This window comes from Apteryx mantelli, chromosome 10, assembly GCF_036417845.1.
Source record: "Apteryx mantelli isolate bAptMan1 chromosome 10, bAptMan1.hap1, whole genome shotgun sequence".
Taxonomy (NCBI): Eukaryota; Metazoa; Chordata; class Aves; order Apterygiformes; family Apterygidae; genus Apteryx; species Apteryx mantelli.
This window is the reverse complement of record NC_089987.1, coordinates 1,326,421-1,343,322: the sequence shown is the minus strand read 5'-3', so window position 1 is coordinate 1,343,322 and position 16,902 is coordinate 1,326,421. Positions and strand designations below refer to the sequence as shown.

Below are 16,902 nucleotides of genomic sequence, written 5' to 3'. Positions count from 1 at the left end.
TCACAGGCTCATCTGGCCTGTCCCTATCTGACTGTTCTGTTTTTGTGTACCAAGCCCTTAGTCTGAGAGAGACAGCCAGAAGAAAGACAGTCACTGCCTCCTCTGCTGACTTTTTTACTGAGCTCTAGTTTTCCTCCTTTAGTGTCCTGTCTATCCAGTCCCTGTTTCTGTTTACTGTGCCAGACCTCTTATCAACTCTCCATCTCATGGAGCAGCATTTGTCAAAGCATCTCACTGATTCGTACAAATTTTGTTTGATTTATGCACAAAAGTGTAGGTGTGTGTTCTCAGTGTAGCTATAGTGATATTTCTGGTTGATAACGTATAGTTAAAAAAAGCCATAGTCTGACTTTAGTTATACTGTCACTGCAAAACTTAACTCAAATTGGTCCTTAGTTACTACTCCTAGTTTAGCTCAAATCAAGTGAGAGCAGTTACTGCACAGTTTAATGGTGGCGTTTCTGTGTTTATTCTAATGCCTGTTAAACTCATGGATGGCTTAAAATTTCTGAAGCATATACTGTAACTCTCTGTACTGTAATAACAGTTTTGTTCAATAAAAGCTCCTGGGGTCTGCAGGAGAACTGCTTGTCTTTTTTGGACGTATGGAGGGAATTGGGAGGAGGGTAAGATTTGGAGGGCTGGTGACGCATCAGCAGAGTGTGTCTGCTGGGACATAAGAATAGTGCTAGTTCTGGCTCTTATGAGTTCTTCCTACAGCCTAAAGAGCTTACTTCAAAGTATTCCCACATCCAAGCTTTTGTGTGCACAAAAATCAAAAAGGGTCACATGGCCCTAATGCTTTGCAGTGTAGCCAAGCCCTTTGATTACATGTTGAATATCTAGGGCTGATGTTAACCCCTTTGCTACCCCCCCTCAAATCGTTCCTCAAAAGCCCTGTGTGAACTAACCTTTTTTGGTTGAGTCATTGGCATACAATAAACAACCACTCAACTGTATGATTTAGCATAGAAACTGGACTTCTGGGTAGAACTGAACTTCAGTTACAATCAACCCATCAAAAAAACCCCAAGGTCTTCTGGCAGATTCGGAGGCCTTGATTTTTTGGGAGTAGAAAAATTTTTGTTTTTTAGGATCTTCTACTCCCCAAAAGTTTCTGAAAGACTCTCAATTGCATATACAGTTTTACTAAAATACAGCTACCTTTGGAATGAGGAGTACAGTCAGCCCTTAGTTGACATTTGGTGGTATAGGCTTAGCCCAGAAAACTGTGCTTTAATATGAACTGATTAACATCATAGAATCTTTATACATTGAGCATATGTACTTTGAACCTGAGTTTGTATGCGTAACGGGGGACACAGTGGAATACGGTCGCCAGTTTTTTCTTCATAGACTCCCTTTTGTTTGTTGAGTGTGTGCTCCACTTCAATTATTTCTCACCTACCTCCTGTGTAGCAGAGCGTGCTTGCAGGTTCATATACTTCTAATTGTTATTTAATCTTAGTTCCATATAGACAACTCTGCCTGCCTGCTTGCTGCTTTTGCGATCAGCTCAGAGTAGTGAAGTGGTTCTGCTAGCGTGCTGTCAGCTGCTCAGAGGAGTTCACCAAGGTTTTGTCTGATCTGTGCTGTGACTGTCATGTGCTGCAGTACGGAAATGGCTTTGGAAGCAGCAGCCAAAATCTTTACAGGTATTAAAACATGTTGAGGAGACTAGTATCAGTGGGGATCAGCGGGCGGCCATTCAGTGCAGGGAGCTTATTAAAACACAAAGGTTGTTATCTTTACTGTTGTTTGTGAGGTTGTAGAGGTGGTAAGGGATTTCCAGGCTGTGCCCTTAAAGGCAAAAACTGCCAGCTGCACACGGACGTCTCCTTATATTTGCCTCTACTACAGACAGTTTGGCTGGGTTCTCACCCACACCCATGTATTGAGCCCACTCTCCTGCATGGCTGCCTCTGGAGCAGGATGGCCCTCGTTTTCTAGACTGGAGGCAAGGGCAGCAGGGATGTCACTGAAGAAGACCCAGTGTTAGAGGGGTGAAGTCATGGGAACAGATCGCGCTGGTAGAATGGGCCCCAGAGTGGGCCATGAGCCAGATGGGCTGGGGCATAGCCTGGGGCCAAGGCTGTTCCGAGCACCTCTTAGTGCCTGGGCCTGGGGAACGATCTAGAGAAGAAGTGTCATCGAAGCTGGGTTGGAACTGCAGGCAGGTACGTGATGGCTGATGGTTGTTAAGAGGAAAACTGCAGCAAAAGTAGTGAGAGTTTTCCAGATCATGATCAGAAATCGATTTAGAGAGTATTATGTGCAGTGGGAAGATGGCTTCAGCTAAAGGCAGAAGCCATACTCTATTCCTGGGTTTCTTTTTTGTGTTACTAACCGTGTGTTGTCAAAAATAAACTTGAAATAGTGGGGAAATGTTGGCAGGTTAACTAGTAATTCTACTGAATTTATTAAAAAAAAAGTGAGATTACATGTCTAGCGAGCAGGAATGGATATTTTACTGCATATTGTTCTCTTTATAATTCTCTCACAGTGGTACACTGTTTAATGCTAAAAACAGAACTCCCTAAAATATTGCCATGGGCATTGTGGATTATAAAAAACAGTCGCTACAGTAAGTGAAAAAGTCCCTTGGAAAGCACTAGTAATTGTTATCCTGATTATTTCCATTGGCAGCATGTTATCTGGGTGCAAAAAAAGACCGTTTCTGTGATTTACTAAAACTTCACTTCTATATTAGCATAATCTTAGTATGTACCCCAATTCCTGCTATTTTTTTAATAGAGGGAATTTTTTATATGGGAAAACATCAAAGCAGTTGGTGGTATTTCAAGAGATACCAAACTTTTAATGGCCACTTCTTGCTTACAGCCTTTCTGTTTCTTATAGGGTGGTCAATGAGTAAATAGTAGATGGACTTTCACTACCAGTCATATGTGCTTTGGGAGCCATAGCAGAAACAGTGCGTTCTTTTTGGCTTCTTGGCCTTATATAATTTGAAAACTAATATATAATCAGGCTTCTAATCTGATTTTACCCTCCTTTCTTGAACAGTGCCTTACTTAAGTAGATGCAAAATCCTTACTATAGCATAGATAAAGGCTGTAGACGTGACTAGCCAGAGCTACTGTATAGGACAAGGGAAAAATTAGGGAATGGCATCTCAAATTGATAGTGGCTAATATATGGACTTACTTTATATATAAGTGACTTTTATAATAAAAAGTGACTCTTTCTTTTTTCTTTGTTTCCATGGACAAAATGCTGTTTCATTTCCTTAATTTCCTGCTTTCTCTGGTAAACGAAGGCAACCACACAAGAATCTTGTGGAGAGGGCGCTGACCCGTCGGGGAAAGGATAAGACTAAGAGATGATGTGCTGCATGAAATGTGTAGCAACTTTGAGTGCATGTCAGGTGAATATCTGAACCATCATGAAGGCAAGAAAGAGCAGGAGATAGAGAAGGGAGCAATCTCAAAGAGGAGATAATGGCCGTACGGTATGGCAGCTCCACAGTCTCCAATTCCTGCAGTAACAGCCGTTCAGGACTGTAGCATAATGCTCTCCCGTGACTATCTGTCTATGTGCTCTATCCATGACTGCTGTGTCATGCAAAAATTGGACGATGCCGAGGTCAGCGGGGTGGGCTACGCACCAGTTTCTAAGTTGGAATAGGTGGACATCTATTCTTATTGATTCAAATTAATTTTCTTACATTCATTTTCACACATACAGGTATTCAAAATCCTGATCCAACATGGGTAATAATTGTGTAGCATCACGGTATTTCAAGGTTTTAGTTATGTGGTTAAACTATTAAATCAGTTTTCTGAAGTCCACATAACTGACATTTGACTTGCTACCACCAAAACTGCCAGATGGGGACCTGTAGCAATCTGAGGTAAATGACTTCCAGATGGTAGTATCAGTCTCTGTATTAATGTGGCCTCATCTGCTAGTAGGTCAGGGCAAAGTTCTCAGATTCGTAACTTTGCTTCCATGTGTGAAAGTTCTGGATTGCATGACTTTGCTGCTGGTGCAGGATAGCAGAGCATAAGGAAATCACTGGATTATGTAAAGAGGACTTCATAACAATTAATGGATTTGGTGATACTGGCAAAGTGAGGATATTTGCATTCATACAAATGAACTCTCAAAGCCTGCTGTTGTGTTTAAGATTGGAAACTAATATTCTCTGTTATTTTCTGTATCTTCTATGCTCCCTGCTTCATGAAGTGTTGAGTTACAAGAAGAAACTGTTTGTCCAACAGACTGGATTCAAAACTTTGTACCAGCTGGAGTAGAAGCACAGAGCCTGCAGATACAGAATCATCTCAGTTAAATGTGTTGGTAGATTAAGAACGCCTTGCAAGGTTTTGGGAAGGACAGACAAGTGCTTCTGCAACCCCGTGAACCAGTGCTAGCATAGCTCAAGTTAATGAGGCACTAAATAACTAGAAATCCCAGTTATTAAACTGTATGGCTGAAATTCCTCTGTAGATGCGACTGAGAAGTCATTCAAGACTCATTAAGTGTGGGTAACTGCAGAAGGGTTTTGCAAGTGCTGCTGGTGCACTGGATCTATTGGTGCTGGTGCATGTTCGATTTGCTGCATAACAGCTGAACTGATTATTTGCAACTACTTTCATTAGCTATTTTGGTGAAACTGTAATTCTCTTTCCTCTTCCCACCTTTCATCCACTTGAAATGGTAGCATAACTGTATCTGCATTTCAGTATTGGGCTTATATATTTAACAAGAGAGTTTTTACTTGAAAGTGGCATCTGTTCTGACTGTAGAAGGTTACCTGAAATTCTGAAATGAGAATTCTGCTTTTTAATAACAATACAGAGCACTCTCTGTGATGGGAATACAAATGTCTTGGAAAAAGCCATGCTTTCTTTGGGTCATATCCAAAGCTGCAGTGAATTCTCACAGAATCTTACAGTTATCTTAACATAACTGCTTCCTGTTTGCAAGTGGTCTGTTTTGTTCACTTTGCTTCCATTAATAAAAATGAATAGCTTAGCAGGTATGTTATTAAGAATAAAGTTTAAATAGAATCACAATTTCCTAGTTGGTAAGGAGGAGGAACCTACTGTCATCATTTTAGTCACAAAGCATTATGTATTTCTTGAACAGTCCTTTGATACTGCGATGATGAGAGTGATGTGAAAATTGAAAAATAATAGGTATTTTTCGTTGAGGGTGGGGCGGGGGAAGGCTGGAGAACTTAGATTTTACTGTTAGCCCAGATGTCTACAATTTAGTCCATTTAGACTATTTGTGTACAGGAGCCTAAAAACATTCCTACAAAAGGGGCAAATGTTATGTGGGTGCATGAGGATGAAGCTAGTAAAATATGGGGAGGAAGAACCCACAGAAATTTCAGTTTACTTGTTTACATTTACAACATGAACTACCACCTTTTGCACTTCGCCTGCAATGTCACCAGATCAGCTGTGTCTGTCGTTTTCCGCAGGACTTCTCTTAGTTCTGTTTTGCCTAAATCTCTTCGAGGTCTCTCTTTTCTTCACCTCCAGGACAGCACCTCCGCCACGGGCGAGGCTGCTGTGGCTGCTGGGGAGACGCGGCGGCCGGGTGGACGCGCGTTCGGGGGGGCTGCGCTCCCCACGCACCGGCAGGCTGCTGCCGCCTCTTTAGCCTCTGGATCAGCTAAATGGGAGACTGGGAGCTTTGTTTCGAGGGAGTTTCTGGGAGGTGCATCTTGCCCCAACATTATTTTTTATACAGACCGGGAGTAATGCATTAAATCTCACTTTCACAGGGAGATTTTTGTTACCATTTTTAATTTAAAATGAGCTGATGTGAGTTGTGCGTGGCAGTTGACGCTAGGTTAGCATCTCTTCCGTGATGCCTCTTGAAGCGTTGTGTATCCTTTTGTGTCTCTGGAGTTTGCTCCTCTTGCAGCTCTTTTGAAGACAGTAATGGTGAATACCTTCACCTGAGACTAAATGTTGGCCAGATTTATGCTGGTAGTGCAAGCATACTGGAAAGCTTATTCTTTTGGCTCTGGTACGTTGTTCTTGCTACAAGTGAGTCCTGTACCATATTATTTTAATTGGTTATTTTTCAATAATATTTCAAATATGAATGACATGCATTTTCAGGTAGTACGCTAAGAAAAACTTGTCTACCCCAGATACAGAATTTTACTGTCTTGGATGTTGACCCTAGTATTTAGTGCTTTTTGGGGTCAGTATAGCCACGTGAAATATAATTTTCTGAACTTTCAGTATAACTGGCAGGAAGGTCAAAGTTACAAGCAGCTGATATCAGATGAGAGATTATAGTGGAAGGATAATCGGATAAAAGGGAATTGAAGAAATTAGATATTTAAATATTTCTTATAAGTCTGCCTGTCCCCATGTGTCCTTAATTTCGGTAGTAAAATTTGTGAAGCCTGGGATCATCTAATTAGTCTAGTGAGGTACTTTGAGAGGCGAGATTTAATTTATTGTAAATAGGGTGTCTAATAACTGCTTAGATAAATGCATGGGACAGAAGGCACATGAGGGCTTGTATGTGGAAGTGAGTGTAATCTTGGCTGATCATCAGTATTTTATTTATTTATTAGTATTTTTTTAACCTTGCTCATGTGTTGATCTTGTTTATATTTCATAATGCTAAAAATAATCCTGAAATGGAGGTTCCTTGTTTCCTACATGGAGAAATAAAATGTATTTCAGGAAAATGTTGGATATAAATGGAGCTGCTGCTAGGGAAAAACAGAAACTTGAGATGAACTAATATATTTTTCAAGGGGATTTGAAATAAGCAGTAAGTTTTGAGGCACCTTATGCTGTCAGCTGACTGAAACATGACTCACTCGCACAGTAGCTGCTGAAAACAGGAATTCTGTTTACATATTTTTCTTGCTACAAGTAGGTGAAACTGCATAATAAAGCTGAATTTTTATTTTTACCTTTAAATATAATATTGCATTTATTTAACAGCTTTTCCTTGTGGGTATGTTTTCTACTTGAATGAATGCAGAACTCTGGGAGGAAAACTTAATATAATATATATATATATATGTGTGTGTGTGTGTATGGATGTAAAAAACATGGTGGTGGAGGCGAGCTGATCTGTAGGGAAGGGAGTCTTAGTTACTTAAGTGTGGTATCAGGAATAGAGAAAAGCCATATCCTCTGGAGAAGAATTGGTTTCCTTGCAACAACTCTAATCTTTCTGGAATTTGTCAGTTTTTGCTTTAATGCTATTTATAGTGCAGCATACATAAACATTGGCCTGTGTTTAGGTGAAAACACAAAGTTTTATTTGAAGTATGATTTGCTAAGATCAGATTTATTGCAGTGAGCTTTCTTAAAGGTACCTAAACAATTTTAGATTCCTCAGAAAATTTTGAAATGATAGTTCCTAATAATCCGGTTCAGTAAAGACGTGTTTTAGACTACAATGCTTTATCTGTTCTGAAGAAAAGCTACAAGTTTTTTTCTTTAAAGTTCAGGTTTGACACTGATCTTGTCTTGTGTTAATCCCCCGGCCTCTTTTCCCCTTTCTCTCCTGTGCTCTCTGTTTTGAACCTTCGTGGTGCTATTTCTTCTCTTATTCCACCCTATCTGTGCTCTCTTGGCTGCCCCTCACAGTGACTTCCTGATAGGATTTGGTTCCTTTCCCTCCTAATACATTTTGCACCTTCCTGTCATATGGACAGCTGTCAACACTAATGCTAAATTCTTTGCAGAGCATAGACTGCATCTTCAGTTTTAGGTGTGGTATCCAAGTATATTGATAAATTCGTCTGTGCTTTAGACCCAGTCTCAAGTAGTTTGCTCTTTTACCATCGAAGCATGAAAGTAAAGATTTGCTCTTAATGCTCTTGTGATTTTTGGGAATGTGTTTCAGTTCTAATGCTGGCTTTTCTTTCCTTTCCACTCTTTATCGTACCATTGGAATTACTGTTCACAAAGATGCTAGTTGTGCTTGCTATGGATTACTGCTAAAATTACCTGTTCCCTGAGAAAAATATGCTTTGGGAGTTTAGGAGCTGAACATCCCTTTAAAATGGTGAACTCGAAAGAGCCTTCATCACTTTTGAGAGTTAAATATATTTCTTAACAACAACAGCAAAAACCAGGAAAAAAAAAACAAAGACAAAAAGTCTCTCTTACCTAATTCCTTAGCTTTTGGAATGAGGCTTTGTGATCAACACCGACTATCTTATGACTCATGATAGGTTTATGATGATGAGCAGCTCTCTCCTTGAGGAGGAATTCTTGAGAGACAATAGTAAGGAATGAAAATGTGTGTGTATGGATATTTAATATAGATACATAAATATGTATTTATATGCCTACACATCTGTGTACACGCCCATGTGCACACATACACACTGTATTACGGTCTCTGATTTGTGGGGTCAGTTGCTAACATTTTATACAGTGAGAGGCATAACAGAAATACTTGCTGAGTTGTTCCCAGTGTCTTAATGTAAAAGCAAAGTTGCCTGCTGAAATGGCTGCAGCAGCATTAAACACTGCTACTCTTCTTCCAGAAGCTATCGGCTTCCGAGCTCCCGCACAACAACGCGTGCGAGGTCCTTTAAAGGGTTTGGTGGGAAGAATTTGTCGCAGGACGTGTTTCCAGCTAAGATCGCCTGCTGTCAGCAGAGCTGAAGGGGCAGCGCTTTTCAGAGAGGTGGTGGCCACCACCTCGGGGGTGATTAAACTGCAACAGCTGCTCCAGGGCTGAACATCTGCCTGTGCCTGGTTTTTGACAGAAGTGAGCTTGGGCTTTATTAACCCCTTCTAGGTAGTACTGGCTGGGATAAATGCTGGTGCTCGCTTACGAGGGACTTCTGTCTTCAGCTAGTGGCACCTTTCTGACTTCAGGGACAGTAATGCTCAGAGGCATGGAGGAATGACGGACAGGGAAGTACCCACTCACGTCAGAACTACATTTTTCTGTAGCTGATATCTGTGGGGATGAAAGATTACAGTTTTTCACTGTAGGGGACAAAAATATAAACCTTTCATTCTTTAATCTCCTGAATTAAGATACTCATTTTGAAGAAAATCTGTAATTTAGCAGAAAATTTACCCACAAATATCTTGTGGTTTCCAAATGCACATTTTATTTGGATAATTCTTCTAACATATCGACAGCTCTGCCAGTGGCCAAGCTTATAGGAATCATTCAACGCAGAAATAAGTAAACATTTTCTCTGAAAGCTGCTTGGGATTTTGTGGTTCACAGAAGCTTTCTCAGAATGCAGCGTGACAAATAAACTTTTACAAAATGTGCCGTGCTGGCCACATTTTTGTGCTTGCACAGTGTGAGGTGGCTCGGGAACTCTTGGTGCAGTTGTCCTGCCTTGCTCATAAACCAGGGCGACAGCACATGCGTGTTTCACTCCTGCACAGTAACGTCGTCGTTGTTTGCACATGAGGAAATGTGAATGAAGGAAAGAACGAGAATTGCAATTAAAAGTTCCTGATATCTGCCAATGTTGGTATACTAATAATAGGGTTATTTCTCTAATGCTTTTTTGTATTAAAAAAGAGATTTAAAATCCATAATGAAACCTGCAGATAAATTATATCGTCCCCATATTGCCAGTTGAGAAACGGAGGGACAGCAGTGATTTGAAGTAGGTACCGTTTTCTCTTGGCTTCCAGTTCTGGAGCGTACGCCATCCTTCCTGTTGTTATGAGCTGTGACTATAACTACACAGAACCTTAAATATGCTAATGATACTGGATCAAATGTGCTTCTTTTACAAGCCAGATCATGCAAGACTTCTCTGCTTTTTTCCCCCCCCTTTCAGTGGATTGTGCAGTCGGGAGCTGCCCGGCCGGGTTGGTACAGGCGGCAGCGTGTGGCACGGTTGCCTCCCAAGTGCTGTGTGTGTTCTTGCTGTCCCGAGAGTTCCCACAAATCCAGCATTTCTATTTTCCTGGCAGAAGTAGTTCAATATAATACAGAATCAAATTACTTTTTTCTTTGTTTCTTTTCATCAGACTTTCTTGTTCATATACCAGTATAACTTCTTTTTGCTTATTTATTCAGCATATTTTTTCCTATTCTTAACCTTTCTGTACTCCCTTCCTGTCTTAAAGCACAAGTGTGTTTTGAAAACCTTTTTTTTTTTTTTTTTTTTTTTTTTTTTTGCCTCATAGGCACAATGAGCATAAGGAGATAGTACTTGGCTAGTACCAAGTTTAAATGCAGGTTGGTTTGTTTGCTTTTTGAATACAAGTCTCCACCTCCATGCAATGTAACTTAAATAAAATTCTTAATTTCTTAATTTTGATTGTTCTCAATTTTTTTTTTTAATGGAAAGTAAAATTTAGAGTAGGTTTAAACTATATAAATGCTTACACATATAGAGGATACACAATACTTCTACTTAATAAAATAAAATATCAGATCATATCACTAAAAGAGAACTAACCTCTTTGTAGAAAAGTAAATGAAGTATAAAATAAAAAACACCATTATAATCCTGTCTTTATATAATGAATTTTAAACTGATATAATCTTTCACTTTGAAAGTTAGTTTTTTGGTGTTGAAAATTACTAGTCCAGAGGAATGAGAAATCAGGCTTTGATATCCGAGAAAACTAATTTTAGAGGGGAACTCATCTTTGAGGGAAATGCTAATGCAGCTGTTCTTCATTGTAAAACAGCAGCAAAAGCATGAATGTCTTTTTCTTCTCATCTTTTAAAATTTCCAGCAAGCACAAGTAAATATTTTTTTTCCAGATGTTCTAAAGTCTTGAATTTATGGTCAGCTAACCTGAGCTGTATTAAAATATTTTACTTTTTGTTGTCCCAATATTAAGGATAATTTTTATTAAAAACAAAACAAAACAAAGCTCTGCTGAGGTTTCCACTTGGGGTTTGGATGGCAACCTCTGGTTGCCGATCTTTTGATTATCAGCCTAAATTAAAAAATGTTCTGTTTTGTTTGTCACATTACTGAAAGATTATTTCTCTGAAAAGGGGGTGTAAATTAAAAAAAAAAAAAAAAGAAAGAAAGAAATACAGCAAATGAGAAAAAGTTTGACAGGCTGTGGAGTAAATTCAGGTTACATCTCATGGCCAGTTTGTAACCATTTGTAGATGCTTGTGATTTTGCACTTAACAGATAAAGTAGCGTTTCCTGTAAGCAGCATTGGAGATTTCTTGGGTTCTTTTATGCCAGTTAGCAGTGAGAGTATTTTCTCTCTTACCCAGTAAGACAGCTGTTCTGGTTTATGGCATAACACGCATTTAGTATGTGTTATTTTTAATACAATTATATATTGGTAAGAGCGTAGCTAGCTCTGCATTTGTATTGAGTGTGTTTCATTTATTACAGGTCCTAATGTGGATTAAACCTTTTAGTTAAGCACGCTTTGTCAGTCTTCAGTTATATGACTTTTACAGAAGAAATGCTGCATGAGTATGTATTACATAAGGATCAATTGAGTATTATTGTTGTTTCATAGGAAAAAGAAATTAAAAATGCATATTGAGTTCTCCATAGCTGTCCTGGGCATGTAAATAATATATATAAAGGGTTGTTCGTAAAGTTTTGTGGCACAGAGTTGTTGATTCCATTTACATCTGTTCATCCAGGTTATTTTATTTGCTCAGCCAAATTGGGCATCTGAAATAATGGTGCGTCTTTAGTGTGTCGTCTCGAAGAGGTGCCTTTGCAGTTGTGTGTTTATCTCAAAATAACTCGATCCATGCTTAATCTTTCAGTGCAGTGAGCTCTCTGGAACTGAGCTCCTCTAAATAGCCTCTTCTGCAGGCAATGACTTACCGTCGAGCCATCAGCAAACGTGGAGAAACTGAGTGTGGGGTTAGTTCACTTAACTTCTTATGTCTTGGCTGTTTTGGCTTTGTGTCAGGTGAGCTACGTGTAGCAGCCCTAACTGCTTCACAATAGAGAAGTCTCAAAAAATTTTTTCTTAGAAATTGTACTACCACACAGGATCTGCCACGGTTTTATCAGAGCTTTCTGTGTAGGATGCGTTGGCAATAGCGGTTTTTTAGGGGAGACTGCTTTCTTTGGAGTGTCTACTTTGGTTTAGAGAAAAGTCCCAGGCAACAAAATTTTTGCAGAGAAATGGGATCCTATAGAACAGGAAATGACATTTCTGTGAAGACTTGTCTTCTGGGAAGACTTTATACAATATTCTGTAGATGATACTAAGTTAGTCTTTTTTTCTTTGGAAGTCAATCCCGCAGTCTGGATTCTGAGAACAGGTTTGTGTTCAGTTCTCGCGTGCTTTCTCATATGTGCTGTTAGCCCTTTCGTTCTAAATGAGTACAGCTCCCATGGAAGTTTATGAATGATTTCTTTGTTTGAACAAATTTCTATCTTTTTGTTTCAGTCTTGAGAATGTGTATCTTAATTTTTTTGGTGGTTTGTTTGGTTTTGAAATGACTTTATTCTGTGGTGTTAAGGTCTCCAAGTACTTAATGTAACTTTTTAGAAAGGTTCTGAAAATGTTGCATCATAGTGTTTCTAGACTAAAACATTATTTATTGTCCATCTCAGAGAACACAGAGGTTTAAGTCCTTTTTTTTTCCTCTCCTCTACTCAACAGAATCTGTCTATGACCTTCTCCCAAAGGAGCTGCAGTTACCACCTTCCAGAGAAACATCTGTAGCATCCATGAGCCAAACAAGTGGTGGTGAGGCAGGTTCGCCTCCTCCAGCTGTAGTTGCTGCTGGTAAGCGTTCTCATTTTTTCAGTTGCTTTGTTGAGGTCTGTAACATTCTGGCCAACATGAACAGTGCTGGCAAAGTTTTGATTATAAGAAAAGCTTGTGGAGCAGTAACAGAGTTCATTCTAGGAAACTTTAAGTAATATACATTAAAATAAACTAGGTGATCTAAATCATCAGGTATTCTATGTTAATGGTTACTGTATTTCATATATTATATATTTAAAATAAATTTTCTATTTTGCTTTTGTATTATTATGCAGCATAGGCCTGTTAACTCCTAGAATGCACTCTGTCTTCAGATGTAACAAATACCAATTTGGAGCCAAGTCAGAATGCTGACTGACTGCAAAACAGTGAATTGTAGCTAGGATAAAAAATGGAATGGGAGATTACATTTTGGGCCATGAAACTTTTACCAAGCTTTAGGGAGGAAAAAAGGCCATATTTTCTTCTATGGGACCTGAGGAAGCTTGGTATTTAGACTGCATTCCAACATAGCGCTCTCTTGTAAGGTGTTCTAAAATTCTTAAGCATGTGAAAACATAACATATTAGTCAGGGTGATATATTTATAAATCTGTCTGATAAATTTAAATTGGTTATTTTTTTTAATTGACAGCATATAGAAGTGTGAGGCATGACCTTTTTATCTTAGCATTTTGTACTCTAATTTACTCCCAGTCATATTTTAGGCTTCAGTCTAAAGACTCTGTTGTTGATCTTCCTTAAAAATAAATAAGTGAGGATTTAAAAGCAAAGTTTTGGTTTGTGAGGTTAGCCTCAGTGCTTTTTTGCATCTGGAATTTTTGTCAGTGCCCTGTATAGATTAGTAAACATCTGCACAGTGAGGAAAAAAGGAAAATGATCATTATGCTTACAATTGCTGCATCTTTCTTCATTGGATAAGATTTTTTGCATAATCTGATCCCCGTATTTCTTACAAGGTAATGTTCCACTCTCTTAGTTGGCCTTAAGTTATTGCTTGAGGAAAAATATGTATATATTTAAGGTGAGGATTCTGATAGTTGCATTATTCTTTTTTTTCCCCTATGAGTTCATATGCATTAAATATTTCTTTGAGAACATTTCCCAGGTTTGCATGGTACAGTAATCCTGATCAGAAATTGAAATGATTGTAGACTTGTCAGAGAAACTTTACAGCACTGCTCACCATTCATGTTTTGCCAGACTTCTTCTGAGAGAACCTGTGGATTTAATTGTGCACAGTGGAACTTCATTCATTACATTGAAAGAATTGGATATTTTTATTCATTATATTGAAAGGATTTGATATTTTTATATCATTTATTCAAAAAATAATTTGGGCATATGTTTTTAAACTTGAAGATTTTTAATAGTCAGTCTGCTTCAAAGTTATAGCAGCAACTGAACCCTGCAGAAACATAGATCTAAACAAACAAATGAACAACCTCCCCCACCCTGTTACACTCTAAATCCACAGATAGAAATGAACTGCTAATTAATTCTGTATCTAACAGAGAAAACTTGAACACTTGAGATGAATGGAACTAAATGTCTGTTACCTCCAGGTATTTAGTGTCTGTTAACAGCCGGTCCCGTTCCTTTCAAAAAGCTAAGAATGCCTTAGCTGTGTTTGGGTTAAACTGCAGCACAAACAATTTTCTTTAATGAAAAACTGCAAAAAATAGTGTAGAGATTTATTTGTAGACACTGGAAGAGAGTGACATATTCTTTCAATTAAGAGCACTTTTTAAATGTCAGAGTTACTGTAGCTTCATAAAGACTTTGGGCTGGCATAGGCTGGCACTGAGGCTGACAGAAGAGTCTTCATTTGTGTGCTACACAGTGAATTGGACTGAGGAACTGATCCAGCTTCCAGTTATCTGGGATTGGTTCCCTGGGTCAATTGGCTGTGGGTCTCCACAAATGCTTTTGGTGGCACAAAGAACAGGGTAATACAGGGGTAGGAAGGAGCAGTAAGAAAAAATTGAGCTCTAGCTTCTTTCAGTGGCTGTCAGTTTGTTCTGGTTTAAAATACTGAACTGTGGTTTTGGATGATTCGGTATTGTGAGGAGACAGTTTCTGAGTGCTATTAAAATCTGAATCAGTAGTATTAAGTATAAGAAACTATAGTGCTCTAAGTTATTTAAAAAAAACCACCAACAACAACAAAGGAGCAAAGATTAGTTTTGTTCTCATTGCTCATGTCACTCTCCACGACAGTGAGGGCATGAACAATTGAGTCATGGTCTTTTAGTAAATAAACATGTATCTCTGATGATCAGGATAATTAATCAACAGTCAGTTATACTGTGTACACAGGTAAGAAAGATACAGTCCCCAACCCAAAGCACTGTAGTTGGTGCTTTTAAAGGGAAGTGGCTGCCTAACTCCCTTAGGCCTATATGAATTCTCAACCTCAATTTGGCCAGTGAATGATACTAGATTTTTTGTTTGTGTGTGTGTAACATGTTAGTTTTTTCTGCATTCCTCCACTGCATCCTTAAAAGAAAATAAGTGCATCTTAGACAACTGTTTATTTGGGAAACAGGTCAGTAAGCTGACTACATTTCCAAACTATAAACACAGAACAGGAGGCTGAAAAGGACAATCCCTGCTCCTTTTTCCAGTGTAGGAGGAAAGAGAGAGAAGCTCTTTATACCCCAAGGATGGAGAGGATGGTTGGGTGTTTCTGGTAAGCGTGAGGCCAGGCTTCTTTTCTCTTTAAAACTGGGAATTAATCTAGGAACACAGGGAGAAACATCAATGTCTACAAAAGTTTTAGGTGAGGGAGCAAGGAGAAGTGCATCTACTCTTTGCAGTGGATCCCAGTGGATTGGTGTATAGGTGTAGTCCCCAATCCCACAAATTCCTGATTTAGAGTTGCCCATTACTGTTTTTTTTCCAACAGACTACTGATTTGCTGTTAGAAAGCATGGTGATTTGTGCTGTTCCGTTACTGCCACACAGGGAGGATTCATTTTTACCAAAAGAAGGGGACTTGTGGGTCAGCGATGCTCCAAAACTTTTCCTTTCTTCCTTCCTGTTGATTGCAGGGTCATGGGAGAAATACCCAAAGCTTATTACTATGGTAGTTCAGCTGTGCTGGGGTAGCCTTGAACTTAGTATTTCTGAACTGCTGTTAGTAACTGCTGTATAGAAGTTCTTTGGAGCAGTAACATTCTTAAACATTCTAAGTTGACTTTCAGATTCCTAGGAGTACCTCTGCTTTTCATCGAGTTTAGCTCCATGGGTTTCTTCTACAGCCAAGCATGTCCAATTTCTCAAGAGAATAGGACACAAGTGTTTTATCCGTACACTTTCCATAGTTGTATCATGTTTCAAGATATATAGAGATATCACTTTATATTATTTTCTGTAATTGTTTTAGGATTGCTTCAGTATCTTTGGAATGTTGCTACCACAGTTTCAAGCCCTGGCTCTGACAGTAACATGAAGCCTGAGTGGGTTGGACTTGAAAATAACAGGAAGATGAGTCTGGGCTTTGTGCATGTCTGTATGTTTGTATAGGAATATTATAAATATATATCTTAAAAGACCAAGATTGGCTATTCATTCACTTATCTCAAGTCGGTAATGACAGAGCCCAGTCATACTTTCAGGTAGCTGACCTTGTACAAATAATAGGTAAGGAAGAAAGATGACTTTGGCAACCTGGAACTCCAGTATCACAAGCCAGATTGTTTTGAAATCTTTCACTTGTTTTGTGTGTGTTTTGTCAGCTCTTACTTTAAAGCATCACTGTTCTGAAATGATAGAGAAATGATAGAAGTTCCTTCTCTGTAGCACTGTAGGTAGTCTCATTTACTCTTTGTTTTTTAAAACAAGGGCTAATTTGAAATGCTACTAGCACATTGCATAAGTCAATTACAGATACACTTACTTTTGATAATGAGAAGATTATATTATAGGGAGCAATCCCAAGTGATGAGAGCTTTTTCTTACTCATGTAAGAGTTTAACACAGTTTGTTCTTTGCTTTTCAAAACACAGGGTAGCATAGTATCTGGCTGAAATTCAAATTACTTGAATCTTTTCTATCAGGCACTTCGCTGTGGGAATTTTGTTCCACATAAATAGCATTCTAGTTGAGAGATATATATTGCTGCAGTTAACTTCTCTGTTTTTTTTGGAGGAGCAGGATGGGCTGTTTTCAGCTGTGAAGACCTTGCAGGGACAGACTTCTAGTTCTTCCATTTAAAATTTATTTTGCAATTTACA

General features: G+C 38.8%; 1 protein-coding gene across 2 annotated transcripts in view; it reads left to right on the top strand.

The window, feature by feature from the left end:
- Positions 1-16,902, top strand: part of NFAT5 (nuclear factor of activated T cells 5) — an 83,020-nt gene that overhangs the window by 15,611 nt on the left and 50,507 nt on the right. The window contains exon 2 of one of the 2 annotated variants that reach the window (XM_067302306.1): positions 12,558-12,683. In XM_067302306.1, the coding sequence (XP_067158407.1) occupies positions 12,558-12,683 (126 nt within the window). Of the gene's footprint in view, positions 1-12,557; positions 12,684-16,902 lie in introns of those variants that run through there. The other variant, XM_067302307.1, reaches the window with a different exon arrangement.